This window comes from Stegodyphus dumicola, chromosome X1 (genome assembly GCF_044657685.1).
Source record: "Stegodyphus dumicola isolate Sdum_Otavi_A_Nest chromosome X1, ASM4465768v1".
NCBI classification, from domain to species: Eukaryota; Metazoa; Arthropoda; class Arachnida; order Araneae; family Eresidae; genus Stegodyphus; species Stegodyphus dumicola.
In genome coordinates this window covers 90938939-90961955 of record NC_140780.1, presented here as the reverse complement: position 1 = coordinate 90961955, position 23017 = coordinate 90938939, and the positions used below count along the sequence as shown (strand labels likewise).

Sequence of the window (23017 nt, the reverse complement as noted above, 5' to 3'; positions counted from 1 at the left end):
TTCCTTCGCTAAGCTATCCTTCTCATTAGACATTTTTATGTGCGAAGTCGGCAACCTTTTACTTTATTGCATGAATGAATTCTTGAAGTTTTAATTTTAATGACCGGAATTTGAATTTTAGAAATACACAACATCTAATCATAATTCTAGATGTCATGGAAATTGATTAGAAATATGTGTAGCAGGTACTTATTTATGAAACTGTAAATTTATACAGTTTATCATTTGAATTCCCGGGAATAATTTATATCAAAATCTTGTATTAATCTGATTATCTCCATGTATAGTTAATTCATTTTAAGCTACTTATAAGCAGTAATTTGCTAATTTAGGAGTGATATTTTATAAACTGAAAGTGTAACGGATATTATTTCCGTATATTCTTTCGATGCAGTGGTCAGCATGTCAATCTGGCAGTGTGAAGACTAGTTTCAATTCTGGTGAGGAGACAACAAATTTTTCCAAAATCGTGAAGTCTGTTCAGTGTAGTTATTTCATTTCTTAATGATGAATATAATGATTCAATGACTTGAATCTAAGTAACAAATTTATTATATATCATATACAGTTATAGTCATATACAGTTTCTGAATGCTGATTAAAAGATTTACTCGAATATTAAAACATTCATTAATTTTAAATATTTAATGAATTATATATGGCTTCAGGTGTTTTACAACTTTTTCATTTATTATAAGCTTCTCGACAATAATGTGCAATCATGTCTGGGATGATATTCATAATAGAAATAAATATACAATATATTTTAAGCAAACTAACATTAGAACTACCAGTTAGTCAAAATAGCAGACTCCTTCTTTCGAAGGAAACATTTATACGTCAATCCTCACAATCCTAGAAATAAATATGAAAAGAATTTGAATTGCTGAAGCATCTTTTGCAGTAATTATCACATAACGAAACTGGAAATGCAAGTAAAATATACTGCTGAGTGATACTGATATAAGAATAAATTTTCCCGCCTTAAGGTGAAGAAAGAAAAAGAAAAAAGAGAAAAATTTATTTCAGGTTTTTATTTTAACTGCATGGTGTAAAAACTAGAGACACAGCTATAATTTTTAATGCTAGCTATAAAAACCAGTGCACTTGTCGCTCTTGCACATGGAGATAACTGTAAGTATTCATCTACATATACTACAGTTTCATATGATAGTTTTATTTGCATAAATGTCATTTTTCCACATTATTTTTGAGAAAATTAAATTCGCTAATTAGTTACTCACATAATTAAACTTCAATTTTATATCTTTCAACCTTTTAAAACTTTGATTCGTTAAATATAAGAGAGAATATGAATGATATTTAAAGACCTCTAGACTGCAAGATAACTCTTCAAATTTCATCGAACATCTTTAGACTAGTACTGCTTTTATTTAGATGTACAACATAAATTAGGAAATCTAATCCCATTACTTTTCTGTAGATATCTTCAGAACAACAAATTTCAAGGCATTCCATCACGTTCCTTTAAGTCTTTGGTGAATTTAGAGAATCTGTGAGTATGCAAATGTTTATTTTATTAAAGTGCAAGTCTGATTGTCGCTATTTATTCTAAAATAAAATCAGCAGATATAATAAAGATATCCCTCCATCTTTTTTTAAGGTATTTAAGTTCAAACAATCTATTAACTATACCAGACGAAAGTTTTTCCGAATTGCACCGCCTAAGGAAACTATGGCTCGACGAGTGCAATTTGTTGGAAGTTCCTGCTTTATCTCTTCGTGTCCTCACTAAGCTGGAAGCTTTGTAAGTATCCTTTTACTTATAAAATGTTAAATTTTGTAACGCCTGCTGGCTATTTATACAAGGGCGGTCCTAAACCTCGCAATGATTTCAAAAGCTTATGCAAATCGAACAAATGGGTATAAAAACTTATCCAAAAATGAATTGTAAAAAGTTCTTTCAAGGGATGGCATTTAGCTCAGATTTTCACCGATAGAGTACGCTTCAACTACAGCTAGCGATCACAATCAGAATACTGTTGAAGATGGTATTGAAGAGCTTTAGTTGGCCTAGGATACCCAGAACTATTGCCTTTGTGACAAGTGTCTTGCATGTGAGTAAATGGTTTTCAATACCATTCTGATTCTGATCATTAGTGCTGATATCGTACGGTGCCCTATATTGTCAAACGTGGAAATAAATATTTGTAGTCTGCTTGTCATTGCAGTCTACTTACTGCTCTCCGTTATATTAATTGGCTTGATTTCTGTAAAATTTTAAAATCGTAACAAACTCTTTATATCACTCTATTTTCTATTTCACCTTGCATTTACATTATGAAAAACAGTGGATTCTGAACTTCACCTGACTTAAAATAGTAGATTGTATGTCACGTCAGACTCCTTCCTTAAGAGCAGTGGTCTCAAAATCAAACGGCACGCGGATCATATGCAGGATCTAAAAACGGCTTCATGGGCCAGATTTTTTTATTATTATTATTTTATTAACAAATTTATTAACAAAAATGCTATTGAAATATTTTAAATAAAGTTTAACTATTAGTTAAATTTATTAACGTTCATCAAAATGCTCATAAAAATATTAATAATATCGGGTTACAAAAAAATTCAGATTTATATTTATTTCTTATCTGAAATCTAAAATTTGGCACCTGCAAAACATTTTTTGGCTATAGTTTATAATTCAAATATACTGACAGCTAAACATTAAATACTTAGATTGACATTTCTTTCAAATAATTAGCGGCCGAGCGGTAAAGTCGCTGAACACCGGTAGTTCGGTCCGAGGTTCGAATCCCGCGAACGGGCTGGCTGCATGGGTGTTTTCGTGGTTTTCCCCATGTGTAACGTGTATACGAGCCAGTTTCCCTTAGAAAGTCCTCCACGAAGGCATCCCTCCCCTTAGGCAGATAGCCCTAGTGTGCTTTGCCATAATTAAAATACACACCACTTTCAAATAATTTTTGCAATTTTAATTAATCATTAAAAAACTTACTTTAATTTAAACTAAAAATAAACAAATTACAAAACTTTCCAAGATTTTCAGCAAAATTTACCAAGTGAGGCAAAACTTGAGAATAAATAATTACAAACTAATCTCTATCTCTTAGTTACATAATTTTTCTTCGCCCCATAAATAAAAATGCGTATGTTTGTGTATAAATAATTAAACTTCTTTGCTTTTTACTACAGTTTGATACTTGATGGAGTGCTGACGAAGTTTGTAGCCTAGGAGAGAAGTAATCTCCATCGCGGACTGTAATACTTACCTGTCATTCGGGTTCTTTTCTTATATTATTATAATTTTCAAGTGTAAGCTGTTCCCTTTTTAAATGTATTTTCAAACAACGCGATTACACTTAATGCAAAAAATCGTAACTGAGCTTATTTATTTTTTGACAAGTACACATAAAATTTTATGAAATCTATGTCTTCCAATCTCTGAATATTTTTTATATGAAACTGTAAATTAATTAGCTCTTTATAGATTTTCGAATCGTTATTCATGTTTCTTTTTAATAGAAATAAAAATAATGTGAACTAGAACTTCAAATAATTAAAATATACAAACCTTTGCTACAGACACCCTATTTGAAACAAATACATAATTGAAGTGTCTTCGCGAGGGGCATAAAATTGCTTCGGGCCACATGTGGCTTACGGGCAGCCAGTCCTTAGTAATCATAAGAAAATGTCTTAGAAAGTTGTGAGTGATGTTTGTCTAGTTTGAAGTCAAAAGTATTCAAAAGGTTTTCATTTTCAATCATTTTCATCTTTGGGATAGAGATTCATCTTTTGGAGGAGAGTGCTATAAGTGAGTGCAAAACGATTTTCTGGGGTAATTATTAAACTAAATCTCAGAGCATCATTTCATTAAATAAAGTTAGATTTATCTCAGTTACATGGGAAGCATTTCTTCGTAATAACTAATTAATCGTTTAATGTGGTACTGAAAAATCTTCATTTATGTTTTACATCTTTAACAATGATTCGTATTCTTGTAATAAGGGCGAAAAAAGAAATTTTGACTAGGCATCAACAATGTTAAAAAAATGGACTCAAATATGTTTCTCCTCTGGGTTTATGAGTAGGCAATATAAAATTTTATTGTATAATTCAGCATGGGAGAAGTAAAGCAACAAGAATCAACGTTATATTTGTAAATTTTGCAAGATAGTTTCTATGGTTTAACTACAGAACCATCGAAACTATCCTGCAAAATTTACAAATATAATGCTGATTCTTGTTGTTTGACTTCTCCCATAATCTTTATTCGACTTGTTATTTTAACCTAAATGATTCAGCATATTAAAGAATTCAAGGAGATAAAGCTAATAGCTTTTAATGAAAGTAAAGAAAATATATTAAAATTTTAGTGAATTGAAGTTAAGAAATTAAGCGCTCGGGGTAGCGGGAAAAATTTTCGGCTGTGGCGAGTTTAAAAAAGAAATATTTAAAACTCCTCTTAAAAAGGCATATCTTTAATTTTCTGATAATGGAATTCATAATTATATTTTATTTCAAATTATGAATTTTAATCTTGTAAAAAATTATAGAACATGAAAGCTGAAAAATATATTTAGCGGTCAGAAACATCCTTTTATATTTTCGTAAACAAAATCTTGATTATTAACCAAACGAATTAGCTTTTCGAGAGGTAAAAAGTAACAAAATAATAACTTCTAAACTATCTAAAAATAATTAAATTATAGAACCAAAAGATATAGAAATAAAACTTAAAACATATAATGAAATTAATTATGCTGACTTAAAAAAGGTGTAACTAAACAAGAAATATTGTTTCAAATTTCTTTAAAATTAAACCTGCAACTTCTAATCAGTTTAAAGATTTTCTTTGCTTTTCCGTTCATATCAGAGAAAAATAATTAATTATTTACCACAAAATATACAGGTTAAATTTAAAACAAAAATTAGGTACACTGCAAAATCCTTTTCAGTACACTGCAAAATCCTTTAAGAGTTTAGAACAGGAAATAAGAATGTCTTATATAATTTTTTTTAATTAAAATATATTAATTCTTAGACTTAAGTGCAGGAAATAAAGGACAAAGGTTCTTGCTTGAAGAGTATTTTGAAAATTGTTTGAAAACTCATAATACATATTACACTTTATTACTCAACTTCGTGTGTTATCGAGTTCCTTTATTACGATCATATTATCCCAAGTCATGCATTTCATGCATATTTAACTGTAATAAACTGCATTTAAATTATTAAATCTCGTTCTTTATTAATACATCCCAACTCTTCATGCAGAATGTTAAAAAAATTAGCGGCTTTATTTTAATAAATAATGACCCTAGACATATACTTTTAACCGCGTTCTTAAACTGAGGATGACTGTTTATATAATACTCGTAATGCAGCAATTCCAGCTAATAAATATTCATTATGTTTTAATAGATTAAATGCAAAATGTTTCGAATCTTTGCATGCAAAATTCCTAGATTTATGCTTACTTCTCATGTAATTAAGAGTACTTCCATCCGCATGAAGATACTCTTCAAGAGTATCTTCATGAGGAAGGGGTTAAAATTTCATAACGAGGGTTACTTTACCCATTGCGGATTCATTTATCTTGAAAACAAGCAATTTTTTTATAGTATCTCTCTTTATCTGATACGCAGAACTTAAACTTCGGTCAACAATGAAAAGTCTATAATTTCGTTTTAAAAACTCTGTTTGAACTGTGCACTTATTTGGACATTAGGAAACGTTTTGAATTTAATTTAGGCATAAGGAATATTTTACAAACTTGGCTTGTTGTTGTACGAGAACCATGCAAAACGTCACATTTCATCTTTACCATCACAGTGTTTATCCTGATTTCGTAAAATTATCTGTCTCATTTTGTCAGTGGAAGTATATATCTAGAATAAATGAAAAAAGAAATCCCCCTTTTACGAATCCCCTATACCTGTAAGTATGAAATCAACAAAGCGTTTCAATTCTTTCGTATTTTATAATATCTATTTTATTTGCAGGAATCTAGCTTCAAATAACATCAGAACGATTCCCGATTTTGCCTTCCAGAATCTTAAGAAACTTAACATTTTATGCCTTGAAAACAATGAGATTGAATATATGGGCCGAAATGCATTTGAAGGACTTGTTTCACTGAAGGTGTTGTGAGTACATACCAATTTCTTATAATTTTCAAGTGATGTCATTTCTTTTTCTTTTCAACATTGAAAAATCTATAATATAAAACAGATATTGAGGGCAGAAAGCTGAAATAAGAAAGTAATATAAGCAGATGTTCTTAATGCCTTAAAAATCTTGTATTTCTTATTTACAGAGAAATCAATGGAAACCAGCTGCTCGAGCTTCCTTTGGCTCTGTCTAGTCTGCCGAATCTAAAAGAACTGTAAGCATTTTTTATTATTTTATGTTGCTAGTAATTTTAGAGATATGCTTGACAGTCTGACTGAAATAATTGTGATAGAGAATACTAGTAATAGCAGGGTGATATTTTTAGAGGAAAGAATTTATTTGTAAAATTTTTCTATTAGTTAACGGATTACAATATTCTCAGGATTCAAATACTTCAGAATTTTTTTTACACTTTTCTTATATATTTCTATCTCGTATCAAGTTTACTATTATTTATTCCGTACCCATATTTATTATATTAAAATATTTTAATTAAATATATTAAAACTTTAATTAAAATATATTAAAATTTTAATATCTTTCTCTCTCTCTCTCTCTCTCTAGAATCTTACATTGTTAAAGAAGAGTAATAAATACTCTTATGTATTTTATTTCTCATTTAGTGTAATGTTTAAGAGTAATCAGAAATTCTTATGCGTATGAAATTTTAGAGTATGATGTGTGAAGAATATTATGGAAAAAAATATTTTGATTCCTGTCAAGTATGTCACACAAATTCATAAATAAATGTTGTACAAACAGAAAAGAGAGAAATAGTTGAATCAAGCTCTACAATAAATAGTTTTTCCTATTGATAATGCAATCCTGCTCTGATAATTTAACTAAATGATCAAGGTTTCACTCAGCTGCGGTTTAACGCGGCACAAAAGATTTGAAAAAGGAAAGCCATAAATAGTCCTTAAATTTTAAAATGCTCATCAGGTGAAAAAGGGTTGTAATTTATTGGAATGAAGTAGTTAGTACTATCTTCCGATAACAATTCTATAAGCAATTCTATATTATTGATGCTCGGTTCGGACGGATGCTTCATAACTTCTGCAACTCTTTGCATGCTTTGAAGGGGTGGAGTTGTTCTTAAAGTTATGCATGATATTATTCAGTACAGGTACAATATTTTTTGTCCCTTTAGCTTTCGCTGAGATTTAGTCTTAAATGTCAGAATCGCTTACTTCCCTACCTACAACAGAAAGAAAGTACCCTGAAAACGTAAAGTGCATTCAATTTCCTCTTACTTATTTTGGTATTACTAATCGTAATTTATCAGTTGATTATATTTTTATGACTTACGTTAATACTGAGTTATATACAGCTTTCGCTAGTTTCTAATAACAACTCTAGTTTCATGTATACTTATTAAGTATTGAAGCATAGTATAGGCGAGGTAGAATTAGGTAAACAATTTCGGGATGCTGTCAGTTGTTAATAGAGGAACGTAAAGTTACCAATGAATTTGTTCAGTCATGAAGAATAAACCCCAAATGTTCGAATGTGCTAATTTGGTTCCAAACGAGTTGTGACTTTCTTCTGACAACACTTCTTAATGAACCTCCGTATAAAGTAAGTCGGAGATAACGGCAAATTATTTCGACTGCCATTGGATATCTCGTTTAAGAGATTAGCTTAATTGCTCTTTATAGTTCCATGATTATCAAGCCATATGGTCAATAGCCCTGTCCTGCTGGAACTAGATCAGACTTATAGTTGTGTTCTGTTAGATTGCTGGAGTGACAAAGGTATTGCATCATACTCACTTTGCAAGTTACTCTGCGATATAACATAGTCACGCTGTGATGTGAGAGTTACACAATTTCGGTCACCATTCAAAGACCAGCAAATATGCCACTGCAAAATTCATACCATGCATAACCTCTAATGATTACAAAGGGATCTCAAAATTCTCGTCTACCTTTCTTCACTTCAAAATAGGTAATTCTGTTTATTCATGAACTTATAAGCGTGTTTTACTCAGTGTAATATGATTTGGTAAAGTCGATTTGCGAGCCACTTTTTGAAACACTGAAACTTCTTTACTTGTATGTATTGGAGGCTGAATATTATACAGGAAGGGATGCATAGCCTGTCGGAGGATTTTTCAAAATGATGTTACATATTAACCTAGTTGAATGGATCGCCGTCGAGTAGATCTTTTATGCTTCTGTACCACAAGTTCTTTCACTCCCTTCTTATCTTCATTCGCTACTATTCTCGGAACATGTTTTTTCCTTTCGCTGATTATTCATTTCACAGAACATTTCCACAACAGCAATAGGAATGAAACTTCTCCAGAAAACCACTTTTAGAATTTTCTTTGTGCGAATATTGAAAATTGTGCGCATATTCTTAAAATACTTTTTCAACAAGGAACATATGATATTCTTTTTTGTACCTAGTCACTATCATGAACTGAGCACAGTATTGACAATGTCTAAGCCTTTTAAAAGAAAACAATTTTCAAATTGGACAAATGGTATATTTTTGAGTCCATTTATTATCCATCATTTTAGATTGCAAAGAAAATTATAAGCTGTGCGTTTCAGAAAAATTTCTTCACCGCCATTAGATTTTGTTTTGAATCTGGATGGTAGGGTGCACAAGAAGGTGAGAAAGAAATTTTACAATCGATGTACTGTATATTATTAGAAACCCATTTTAGTTTTTCCAGTTATGAGAGAAAGTAAGATCTATTTCACAATGCTTTTAAGAAGTACTAACAAAATACCTTTTTAAATGATTAACGTTGCTACACTGAATGAGCAACGTACTTCTATAATATCAGAGATAAGCATAAAATCTTATAAATCGTCGGTTGGCAACAAGTGCTCTTGTTTTTCTGATTTTAATTTGTACTAGGCAGTACTTTTTTTTTTTTTGCTAACTGAAAACAATAACGTCGTTTTGTAGTGTTTGAAAAAAACTGAGTTGTTTTGCATTTTGATTTTTTTAAAATTAAGATTGATAAGAAAATGTTAAACATCGAGTGTGACATAATAGCTTAGGAAACAAAAAGAGATTTATACATATATTTAAATGTCAAAACAAATTTTCTTCTAGGCTTTGTTTAATTTTTTATTTGCGTATCAATTGGCTTTCTCCCTCTTCTCTTTAAATTCAAGTGAAAGAGATTTTAAAATAAAATGAATCAAAAGTGTTTGCTTTTGACTTCTTCGTTATATAATAATTACGGGTGGTTTTCTTACGCAAAAATGATATGTTGAGAGACTGATATAATAATGATAAAAAAGCAGAAAAAAAAAATAAATTTTATGATTCCATATTATTACAGAACGAGTTAGTTTACATTCGTTTCATTTATCAGAGTTACAGTTCTTGTCATTACTTGTTCTTGACTTTTATCTGTTAAGAAAAATTTCTTGTCTGTTTTACTGTTTAACTGCTTCAGGTAAGTGCAAAAATTCTTTTTGATTTAATTGCCCGCCTTCATTTCATGTTCCTTAATTTTGCTGAAATTTATGGAAAGGGAAGCATCCTTAATTTAATAAAGATGAGTTCGTTGGGATCTGATATCAATTGATTGCGTTTTAAGTTATGTATAATTTGAAATAACTGCTGATATCACAATTGACTTTTATCTCTTAAGAAAAATTTAAGGTCTTTTCTAAAGCCAATCACTTAAACAGAATGAAATATCTCCATAGAAAAAAAAGAAAAAAAAACTTGTCTTCTGGATCGGTTAAACAAGTTGAAAAATTGGTTTTCCTCTCATTCTATTTATAGCTTTTGATGATTTATTACAAGACAAGTAAGCGAAGCATTTTTATGAATGATCTTCTCCTTCTATCAATCAAGCCAGAACTGTGTAATCTTTTCAACAATTAAAGAATTTTTTTACTACCCTATTGGTTTAGGGGACAAAAAGAGACATTTCATGCTGAAAATTAGCTAACAGAATGCTTCTTGTTAAATAAATATAAGGATAATTCCCTAAATATTAAATAAAGACTTTTAAGTGAGAAAGATATGTGAAATGAAGATCTCACTTGTTTAATGATCAAAGCATCTGCCTACTGGCAATTCTTGCAGTCTCGACTGTTTTGATTTATAACGCTTAGAACATTTCATGTGGTCATTATATATTCATATCGGAAACGTATAGTTAATGGATACTTTTCTTAAGTGTATGCAACCCAATGCTTCAAACGTTTCCGAGGCGATACTAAGCATTAGAAAATGTTCCACAGAACGAGATGTTTGTTCATCGGCTGTTTATGTTAACAATAAAGCTTCTGGGAAATGAAAGTTATACACGTATATGCAACTGCGTTGAATGTTAGCCTCTCTAACCTTTCCGTAATTCAATTATTAGTCATGTATAAGTGCACAAATTATTAATATATGCATATATATATATATATATATATATATACAGAGAGAGAGATGGACAGATAGGTATTTACATAAAAATAAATAAATAAATGCATGCTCAGATGATTAGATAGATAGATAGATATACGTACGAATTCTTGTGCAAATAATAATAAACAATACATAATTTCCTGTAAAATATAAAGCAAGTATTTCTAAGATCTAAAATACCGGAAAGGAGAAACCAATGCGAAAGTAAAAATAAAAGCATAGGATGAGGTAATAAGTTCAGAATAATTAGACAGAACATCAATTCAAAAAAAAAAAAAAAAAAAAAAAGGACAAAAATTTAAAGCACCATAAAATAAAAATCCAGCAAAACCTTGATAATCCGAGGTAATTTGGACTGTAGTTGCCTCGAATAATCGAAAACTCGGTTAAACAAGAATAAATTTTAAATTATATCAATTTTTCTGTCGATAATATTTTCTGAGATTGTTTATTTGAAATTCCAAAAACATGCTCATATGTACTACAAATTAACATTTTAGCAAACTCTCTTATTAGCAAATAAAGTTTATTCACTACAGTTAAACAAATAATCTCTAAAAGATTTGATATCGTGGCAAAAATTTTCATAAAAACCTGGACTCCACTGTATAAGAATTTTCCCAATTTTTTGAAATTGTGTCTGTTTTCTTACGTTCATTTTCGTAAGACATTAGTTTTTCTTTTTTTAAAAAAATATGTATGATTCGTTTTTGTTTGCAATAGATCTGCAACTCTTTGGCTGCCGTATGATCACGCCCAATTTCTGTCAGCAAAAGAAGAATCAGGGAATTTATCTAAAAATTAAAGAGCTGTGATTAAAGCTTCAGCATGCCTAATTGTCGTATTATCTTGTTTCGTATCATCGTCATCCATGACGTGTAATATTACATTTAACTCACAAATCTAAATTATTATCTTCCCATATTAATTGTTTATGCATTATAATGAATCATGTAGTTATTACAATCATCAGAAGCATTAACATTATTATATACCAGTTGACTAGAATTATTTTTAGACCTTCATATAATATGGAATGCATGCAAAATATATACATACATCAAATTTTTATTTATCATTTGAAACAGAAATATTATTTCAATAACACTACTTAGCAAAAGCATGAACTATTTCAATCACATTTGCAGCGTTATCAATATAATTTTTGTTTTGTTTTTAGGTAAACATGGTTAATTAACAGGTTCTCAATCTGAATTAAAATTTATTTCTTTTGAGACGGCGCCAAATATAGTAAAATATTAATTAAATTTTAATTTAATTGTATTTCAATAAATAAAGATATTTAGATAAAAACTATAATGAATATTTCACTACGTTGTGTTGATGCAATAACCAAAATAAAGAATGAAAATTAATTACTTACTGGTTACACTGCGTAATGCCAATAAATCAAACTGTGCATTGCAGGAGAGTTTTTATTTCTTATTTCTTTCTTGTAGTTACTCATTAATAACCCTTACGGCCGATACAAAGCTCTAATATCAGTTAAATACAATATTATTACAACAATAAGATACGTTTTAAAGTTGTGTAGTCCAGATTCGTGATGCGGAGAAATTAGAAGACAAGAATCTATCCTAGTAAACGTCATCTCGAATATTCTTTTTATCAGTATTTGATGAATTAAATCCCGGTGAAGAAATATCTTAGTGGAAAACTAAGTAGTTATTTATCAAACGGAAAGGAGAATTATTAGGTGAAAACGGAATACAGAAGTCCTAAAGCCTCATGTAGCAGTTGAAACATCGAAGAATTTTCTTTTTCGCAAACATATTTTTTTCCAGTGGCTAGGTAAAAAGTTACAAACAATGAAATCTTATAAACAGAGGTTACAAACAATATAACTAAGAACAAAAATACCAAAGTCATTGCCTATGAAGCGTTCTTGCCTCCCAGTATCTCGACTCTTCTGTACGACCACGAAGAGCCCTGCATCGAAGCAGGTGGTCCCGGTCCATTTAATTTTTTTCCCGCAAACATTAAAATAAAAATAAATCTTACAACATTTTAAATTTCATTTGGCTTTTTTTCAGTATTTTTAATTGAGCATTTTTCTTCCATAGATTCTTAACGTAACTAGTGAAAATGAATTTTGCATATTAATAGATTTACAAAATGTGCTTGCTTGCGTCAGTAGTACAATTTTCATTTAGACGTCAAAAAGTACGAAGGATTTCTTTAGAAGGAAGAAAACGCACTTATCTAAGAAGATGTTAATATTTTATTATTATCAATGCAGTAAAAATATAAAATTAAATCAATTTAAATTTTTCCCGGTAGTTTGAATCCGAATACAGTTTATTACCCTTGACGAAAATTCAAGTAAATAAAACGGCAAAGGAATCTCTTCTTTCGGAAAGATCTCTTTATAACCTATGAGCAGTCTTCATGTTCGAAGCTGGCCACGTCCTTGCTGCTGCTATTATTTTCCTTTACTGCTTGCTTTATTCTCTTATTTTCTTCACCAAAGCAATGAAAATTAAAAAATCATGTATGCCTTACTGTCATAAAACATTGCACTTATATGTCATCATTGCTTATTAATATCAGAGTATCTTCTGATTCATAATCACTGGTTGTTATTATAGAAAATGAAGGCACTTTTATTTTATTACAGGTCTTTCTCCAACAACAAAATTCGGTTTTTATCCAAGTCAAGCTTCAGTTCGAATCGTCATCTAACCACATTAGAATTGTCGGGAAATCCTATTGAATTCGTCGACAAAAGCACATTTTCAAAACTGCCATATTTAAAAAAATTGTAAGCATCATTCCCTCTTTTTTTCCCTTCTATTTTACTTTGTTATATATTTCCTAGTTGTCTTTTCTAATGTTTCTACTTTCAATTACTTTATACTCTTTTTTGAAAAATGCTTTTTTTTTTAGAACATTATCAGAGATTCAGCTCTTAGAAGATTTTCCAGACATAGCGGGCACTTCATCTTTAGAACACTTGAGGATCGACAGAGCAAAGCTAAGCTATGTTCCTGCTGACTTATGCATCACAACACCAAGTTTAAGGAGCTTGTATGTTTTGTTTACAGAAATTCGATATCCATTTTAAAATGGCTTTCACATTTATTTCATGTGTAATATGTTATTTGGCTAGTTATGTGTTATTTGACCTAATATCTAAAATATCCGAACATCATGTGTACCTGAATTCTCAGATTTAGAATTGAACAATAGTAAAAACCGTTTTAATATTAACGTCTCTAATCACTGGATTAGATCACACAATGATTTCCAGATTCTTTTCTTCGCGTTTCGTCCTATGGTAAGAAAAATCTTGCTGTTTCATCTTCTTTTATCTCTTATCTCCCTCATCAGTATTCCCAAATGACAAAACCTTTTCAATTTTATCCTCTTTTGAAAATTCACTGTTGAGATAGGAAATATTACGTGATGACTGCCCGTTGGTTTGCGACACTTAGTAGTCTGATTGTATAAAATATTTTTAGAGCGATGCGCAATTGTAAAATGGTATTTTGTTTTCAATCACAGTTTTTTAAAATTTTAAAGTTCTAGTTCTGATGTTGCTACTTGATATTTTCATACATGTCTGTTTAAAATGTGATCATTAGTTTATCAAAACCTGAATTTACTGAAACCAAATATGATAACAACCCAGAGCTAATATTGAAAAGTAGATCAAAAATACATTAAAAAGACATTTATTAAAATCTAATATGTTAAAAAGACATATATTAAAAATTAATATATTAAAAAGACATTTATGAAAAAATGCACTACAAAGGAATTTGTAAAATAAATTCTAAAAAAAAATGTTTAATAAGTATAAGAAATCGAAAGCTAAGCCAAGTGATAACAATAAGCCCCACCTTGCCTAAGCCATTTTAACTGATGAAAGCGTTGTTTCACAAAGCGACTTTTTGAAAAGGCGATAAATCAGGAAAGAAGAAATCGATGGGAAATGGCAACGAGCGAATCAGCATATTTTTGATCCGAGGATGAATTGAAACTAAACACTTCTACTCCCATCATTAACTACAAGTTCATGTTAATGTTTAACTAATAAGGTTTCAGGAGCTGGTAAAGCTGATTCAGATAATTTATCTTAATAAAAAAAGTAACAGGTAAAAACCTTTCGCTATTAAAATTTATGCCACTAACTCATATAGCTGCTGACGATATGTATCCATGTTTCGAGAGGAAAATACAAACACTTTAAAATAGTTAAACTATAGAACACACATTTACACTATCATAAGGAAAATAAAGGTACGGACATATTTATGGGCATATGCAAAAGCTGTGGCCAGAACATCCATGAAAATAATTTTTCATGGCGTATAGAACTTTTTAATAACGATAAGCAAGATTTTATAACAGTATAAACAGAGTTTTAACATCAGAAAAAAAAAACATGTAGTTTTCCCAAAGCGATCTGCAAAATACTGTCAAAACTGCTGCTATTGCAAACGCTTATAATGCTCACAGTCACAGTTATTCTAATTTCGTGATAACTCTGTCTGCGTGATTGTAAAGGCGCTTTTACCAAAATAACAGGCAGCAAGCATTGTAACTAAGTAATGATAGTACGAGTTGTGAAAAGCGAAATACAGTAAATTTCGCTTATTGTGAAAGCTATCACACTTTCCCACAACAATCGCCACAAAACTTTTAAGGGGTGATCAAGCACGTGAACAAACATCAGATGCGAACTGTGGAATTTTGCAGTCGTCTATAGCTCTCAGAACAAAGTGTAAAAGAATGACATCCATTCAGAAACCTTCAAACTGGGAGCAGAAATATTTTACATCAAGGCCATATTTAGTAAAGACAAAGTTCTTATATCACATCTTATAAACCTAGGTCTTATGAAAGTTTTGTAAGGCACTGACATGTAAATTGTCAATATAATAACAATGTAATAACTGTCAATAATGTCAATATAATAATTGTCAATATAATAACTAATAATTGTCAATATAATAACAATGTAATGTCAATGTAATAACCTCAGTTTCCTCTCTTGTTTTAAATGAAACTGAAAGTATTATTAACGGACCAGATAATTAAAAAATAAATGTTCGATTAAAACATTTGTTCGGGAAAAGAATTTAATAGCACAAATATTTACGAACTTCACTAATAAATTTAATGGACTGTAGAAATTTTACTCTTACATCTGTTAACAGAATTTCACACACATATATGAGAACTTACGTATTCTACTCGGATGGACACTCTAGCCACTCACATCTTAATATACATTTCACAAGCCCGAATTTCCAGCTCAATCAATGGCGGCTAGCTTTTTGCCTTGTTCTTTTCTGCTCTTAGTTGCCAGATCCACACGTAGTCAATACTAAAAAAAATAGATCTTAGCTTCATTTCTTTTCTCTTCAGCGTTAAAAACATTGAACAAATAAAGTTGAAATGGTAGATTGTATTACCTTAAAGAATGGCATTATTAAACGCCATGGTTGAAATGAGAATCCCAATTTTAATGTCTTAATTAAGGTATTTTCTCCCTTATATCTGCATGCCTTCGTGATGTAACGTAGCACACTTGGCGCGTATGCGAAAGGTCCAGGTTCGAATCTTCAAATCTCAGAGGAAACGAAACTTCACTTTTTAAACTCACACCTAGAATTTTTTTCAAAACATCTTGCTGCAGTGATGGATCATCAAGGAGAACGATGCAGTGATATGTGGGAGTTAAAACTTGAAACTCAACGTTTATTTATATACCTCCAATAACTTAATTTAAGAACCTTACACAAACTTCGATAAACTGTGAAGTGAGGTAGTTAGTAAATAAATAGAAGAAACATCCTTAGCATCATGACTTGAAACATCAACAGAGAGAGAGACAGAGCTAGGATATGCCTGAAATGGAGCGAAATCAAGTAAATTTGTCCTAAGGAGGTGGTTTGCGTAGAGTTTCAATGAACAGTTCATCTCAGGCATATCGTATTTAAATTCTGTGAATAGTGAACCATGTTTTAAAAAATACCCTATTTGAAGACTTTAGAGTACAGCTGTTTTATATGCCCCCTACCTGTCAATTCCTGCAAATTCCGAGGTCAATACCACTTGCCAATACCGAGGCCGAACATTATTTCTGACGTATCAAAAAAATTTTTGTTATCTTCCTAAGAAATTTATTCCGCAAGATTTGCAGTACTATAGTCCTTCAGACACAGGTGAAGCAGACTAAACGCTCATCGTGAGATAAATTTGCCAATTCCTTAGCAATCCATCGGTGAGCCTCTTCGCAAGAACGAGATTTTCGTGACCATGCCTGGGACTTTAACAATATGTCTGAGAACACGCCAAGGCCGGTTAGGCTTGGAGTTGAATTTGATGCCTAAATATTCAGCGATTGAACTTAGAAACTGTCTCATAGAAAAGCGTAGATTCTTTTGTAATATTATTTTTTCTGTTTTGTTTTGATTATAAGAAACTTCGGTTCAATTTTAGTGATAAAAGTCCTGCATCTGGTGCACTAGATTTCACTCTCATATATTTTTGACTGCATCCCGACAGGAGTAAATTTGTTTAATTGTCTTGGTGATTAGTGCATCCTTGCAACGTACTAGCACTCAATTTAAGTCTTTTATTATAGTATTTCACATATATACCAGATAAACAACAGGAACACCCATAATAACTAACATAATTTAGTCCTGAATGTTGTAATATATGGGAAGGGATATTTTCTGCCCGTATACAGCATGCCTTTCCGCGGAGAAACGAAATCAGAAGAGTAGTAATATTTCTATCAATTTCCAGACGAATTAATTTGAAAATGAAATCTGAACGGCCTTTTCATGTTTGGGCACTGACTTGTTCATGAATTCTATAATAAGAACCATCTGCATATTTCTTGACAAATTCCTTTTGAATCCAAACTGTTCACCCGAGAACTGCCCTTTCCCATACTTGACCAAAACTGGAAAAGAGATTTATGGAATAGTAATTATGTTTCCAGCTGTGATTTTTTGTGGCTTGGAAATCAGAACAATTCTCGCGCTTTATGCAAAATGTTATAAATGTCAGTCAACTTTACAGTAGACTTTCTGAACAGGTTCATAATCCTTTTAATAGTCCTTTTCTCCGATCTAAAAGAATTATTATTTTTCATCGTCTGACGATATGACAAACTTTAGTCTGACTGTTTAGTGATAGAAAACGCATTTACGCCAGGTATTCACGTAATTGTGAATGCAAATAGTGAAGATATTATTGTCATCGGCATAGTTGGCCACAAATTGGTGTTGAAAGTTCTCAGCGAATAGTTGTGTTTTGCTCTCGTTGTTGGAAATACGAGTCGTCCTGCTTAGGCATACTGACATTTTTCTTATTTTTGACCTTGTAAGAAACTTGTAGATGATGTAAAATTTGTCATTCACGGGACGTTTTACAAGCCGAATGTTAAATTGACTACCCTGTATAATATAGGAGTAGGCTCAAAAATATGCTAGTATTATATGCCAGTATACATGCATGAAATTGTATACATGTATCTAGAAATATGCCAGTATATATAGAGAGAGAATTATGCCAGTATAATACGCCAGCATACATATATAAAAGATATCTATATTTAGAAATATGACAGTATATATACATATAGAAATATGCTAGTAAAATATGTACATACTTATGTTGAACATACTTCAAATGAAGCAGTGCGAAATCCCAAGGGCATGCCAAAATGAACTCTAACCTTCCGTCAACAATTATTATAAAGCAATGATCTTGGTTTGAATACTCTGCCGTTAATTTTTAATGATATTCATCATTTAAATATCTTATGATCGAAGATCGTTTCCCCATTTTGAAGCCTAAATTTTATCTCCAGAAGCGGTGTCATACCATATTTGCATACTTGGCTGACATAAACCGGATTTTAAAAGCTGTAACTATTAATATTTATAGTTTCTGTCTGAGCTATCCATTTCTGAAAAACGTCATTCGTAATTAATTTAGTACATTTTTTTCTGTATCGCTTTCTGGGTCATCATTTAGTTTCTGAAGTAATAGTGCTAAATTCAGAAATTTAAAACTAATAGCGCATGGGAAATTAAGCCTTACATTACTAATTCATCATTCCCACAATACCAGCTATCTTCACTCTAAAGCTATGTTTATATGCCTTAGGACTTTAACAGTCAACTGATTAAAAACTTAATTAAACAATTAAAGATACGAATTTTATTTTACATTATTTACTACATTTTTAATGCTTGTGCTCAATTTTTTTTTCAGGAACTTGAAATCTAATAAATTAAGAGAAATTCCTATTTTGAGGGGTTGTAAGGAATTACGCTTAATGTAAGTACTATCAGAAAATTTCTAATTAACCACCAATATTTTAATTTGTTAAATTTCAGGTACTAACCTTCTGCAGAAATAAATCTTGGACTTTATCAGCCTTGCATTCATTTCAAACAAGATGGAAAGTTCAAACGAGAGAGAAATGTCTCGCTTCCAAACCTTGATAATACTGTTCTACACACCTTTTACTATATAAGTGGCTTATCTTTACTAATTTGAGGGTGTTGACTATTAAAGTGGCATTAAAAAATTTCAATTACCTCTCGTTAGACTAGAAGAGAAACACGCTAATGTGACAATCAAAACCGTGAAAAACAACCTTATATTTAGCGTAGGTATAATGAAACACTCAATCGATTTCGAGGGCAGCTAAAGGTCCCTCCTCATCAGGAGAAAGAAATACATAGAAAGAAGAAAATAGGAATCACAGAAACACGTGGTGCTTATCAGCACTGCACGTCGTTATAACTAGATTTTTAATCAGAGTTGCACTGGCCGCCTACTTTTACTGAGCCAGGCTGTCTGATCAAGCATAAAGAAATATTAGCGAAGTTAAAATAGGGAGCGAGGGGCAAATGCACATTACGCTCAAAATCTGAACTTCAAATAATGGAAAGCAACCACTGAACGGATTTTTATACCCTCTGGTAGTACCAAGTGCGAGGAGGTAACGCCATCTATCGGCAAAAATAATTGAATTAAGACAGTAGAATTTTAAAGGCATTAGGAAGGACTGGATTGGACTTCAAATCATTAACTAAACTTTCTAAATCTTTGTGAATGTGAAAAGCCTCAAGAAAATCCAATTCGCCTATGGAAGAAGCCTTTTGGATGATTTTTGCAGACCCAAAATCAAAATTATGGTTAAAAGTCCAGCTATGATACGCTATTGAAGACTTGTTAATTTCCCCTTTTTTGACATAAGATTCATGTTCCTTGATACGAAACTTCAACGCTCTTTTTGTTTGGCCAATATATCTTAAACCACACTGACATGATATACTATAAATTCCCCAAGAATTCAAGACAGAAACGCAATCTTTTAGAATCGAAGGGTGAATTTTATTAATAGGGGAGAAACCGACTTGAAAATTGAATTTCTGGAGAATCCGTGCAATTTTATAGCTAACAGAAGGATAAAATGGAAGCACGACAAGGTCATTGATATTATTTCTAACAGTGGAATGTCTTCTTTGATGGGAATCTGAAAATTTTTTTTCACGGCTTTATCAATAATCACGGGAGAAAATCCACGGTCAATCGCAACTGCTCTCAAATAATTAAGTTCATTGGTAAGCAAAGATTCAGAGGAACAAACTTTTAGCGCGCGGAAAACATAATAGTAAAAAGAAGCCATTTTTTGCTTAACAGGGTGGCATGACTTGGCATGGGGTGGTAAACAAACTGCAAAGGGTTTACGGTACACAGTGGTGCTAAAATCGGTTTCATTGCGGATTATAAGAATATCGAGGAAGGGGAGGGAATTGTTGGATTCAATTTCAAGAGTGAATTGGATGGCTGGATCAATTGAATTCATAATAGATAGAATCTCGGATAAATCCTCTTTATAACCGTCAAAAAGTGCGAAAGTGTCGTCAACATACCGAATCCAAAGACGAAAAGATAATTTATCAAATAATTTCATCTCAAAATAGTGCATATAAATGTCAGCAAGTACCGGACTGAGAGGATTACCCATAGCCAATCCTTCAACTTGACGAAAATATGCATTTTGGAAAACAAAGTGGGTTTGACTTAGAGAAACTTTAGTAAGCGAAACCAACTCATTAATTTCAGTATGTGTGAAGTGAAATTCCCGAAGCCTAGTTTCAAGACAATTTAGTGCTCCTTCGACCGGAACATTAGTAAACAATGATTTGACATCAAATGAAACCATAATGGAACGAAGTGGGGAAATATTTTTAAGTTTATCAATGACTTCAACAGAATTTTTTACAGTGTGAATATTGTTATCAAGTAGAGGAGAAAATCTGGAAACTAAATATTTGGCCAAAGGATATGAAGCAGTACCTATGTTGGAAACAATTGGTCGAAAAGGAATACCGGTTTTGTGGACTTTTGGAAGAGCATAAAGTCTAGCGCAATTAGTAATAGGCGGAATAAGTGATTTCTTCAACTGAGTTGGCAGAATGTGGGAAGATTTAATAGCACTTTTTACTTTCATGAGGTCCGAAGTTGAAGGATCTTTAGGGATCGAGCAGTATGGGCCTTCATTTATCAATTTAGAGACTCCAGTAATATATGTGTGTTTGTCCATAACAACGATCTGTCCGCCCTTATCAGCTTTAGAGATAATGATATTAGTATCAGAATTAATTTCACGTAAGATCTCATTTTCCTTTTTGCTAAGATTAGAACCCAAAGATTTATTGTTAAAATTAACGTTATGAGTAATTAGGTGGCGGATTGTATCCTTCTGCGTTTCCGAAATTTTGGAGAATTTAAAGGCTTTCTCTATAGGGGCGATGATTTGAGGAATTGAAGGTTTAGATGTCTTTGAAAAGTTGAAATTATATTTTAATACTTTTAACTGATCCTCCGAAAGATTCCTATTGGAGATATTAACGATGGAGTTAACGTTTACAGTGGGAAGATCAGCTAGATAATTGGGACTATCCGACTGGTGTGTGAGTTTTTGGAATTTAGAAATGAGCACATTTTTATGCCGTTGACAAACGGTATCGGTTCTAGACCAGGATGTATGTTCAAATGAGGAAAACTTTTCAGTGGAATTAGCAGTTTTTAAATGGAGGTAATATAATTCAAATTCAATTTTAGATAAACGTTTGCGTGTGTCCCTTATAATGTGACGAAGAAGTGCCAATTTGAATTTATGCAAAATTTTTGAAACGTGAACGAAAGCTTTAAGGCTACATTTCACATGTATAAATTTGGGAATGAAATTTTGATGTTTGCATTTAAGTAGAAACTGTAGATGATTCAAGAATTTCGTACGCTTAAGGCGTAACTTACAAAATCGGTTCCTGTCAGTGGACATATTGTGAAAAGGGCACAAGCAAGAAACAAGTGAACAAAAGAAATGTAATTCCGAAAGTCCAAACAAGTAATTACTTATAACATGAAAAAAACACCAATAAATAATGAAGACAATTTTCATCAACAAATGACAAAAACATTCCAAAAGGAGAGAAACATCCAATACTGAAAAACCAATAGCCACGTGGAAAGAAGCAACGAAAGTCAAAATCGTGCACGTGGTAAACCGAAAAAATATAGAATTACCTCGAAAAAAATGATTAAAAATCTAGTTATAACGACGTGCAGTGCTGATAAGCACCACGTGTTTCTGTGATTCCTATTTTCTTCTTTCTATGTATTTCTTTCTCCTGATGAGGAGGGACCTTTAGCTGCCCTCGAAATCGATTGAGTGTTTCATTATACCTACGCTAAATATAAGGTTGTTTTTCACGGTTTTGATTACCTCTCGTTACTCCAGCTTAAATACATTAGTGCCTTTAATTAACGTTAAAAATAACAATGCATGAATAATGTGTTTTTATCATTGGAGCTGAAGACAATGGTCCCCACTGTGTGAAAGCTACAGATAAATGTAAACAAAAGTTTCGACTGCTTTGAGACATCAGAATAAAAACATTAAAACATTCCAAACTTTCAGAACATTTCTCATTTCATATGGTTTCGAAACAAACTATCAAATCACAACCAAAAACAAAATAACATAGCAGCATAACATTCCACAATACTCCACTACCTCATTTCCAGTATCCTCGAAAACATTCAATCTTTCTCTATAAGCATCCGTTCTCCAAACAACCTCTAGATTTTTGTGTTGCGATTTTTGTATCGGATTTTTGCGCTGTATATGTGTTATGGTGTTGAGATGCTAATAAAACTCACATCATGTACCTGCGTGAATAAGCTAAATGATTTTACTATATATTCAGAGGAGGATCGTTTAAATCAAGAGAAAGTGCCATTACTCCTGAAACAAGGAAAACTTACTTTTCAGACTTTATATCCAAAGTTGGGCGATCTTTATTTCAATTATGCGTCATCCTGAAAATACAAGCAAAGCATCTCTTATGAATGTTTAAATATAGAATGAATTTTACTGTAACATATAAACAAG

The 23017-nt window shown here is 31.5% G+C and overlaps 1 protein-coding gene across 1 annotated transcript in view; it reads left to right on the top strand.

The window, feature by feature from the left end:
- Window positions 1-23017, top strand: part of LOC118191984 (uncharacterized) — a 405620-nt gene that overhangs the window by 320223 nt on the left and 62380 nt on the right. The window contains exons 4-10 of the mRNA XM_085808716.1: window positions 1445-1516; window positions 1625-1768; window positions 5991-6134; window positions 6305-6373; window positions 13193-13336; window positions 13462-13602; window positions 18817-18882. Coding sequence (XP_085664842.1) covers window positions 1445-1516; window positions 1625-1768; window positions 5991-6134; window positions 6305-6373; window positions 13193-13336; window positions 13462-13602; window positions 18817-18882 — 780 coding nt within the window. The remainder of the gene's footprint in view (window positions 1-1444; window positions 1517-1624; window positions 1769-5990; window positions 6135-6304; window positions 6374-13192; window positions 13337-13461; window positions 13603-18816; window positions 18883-23017) is intronic.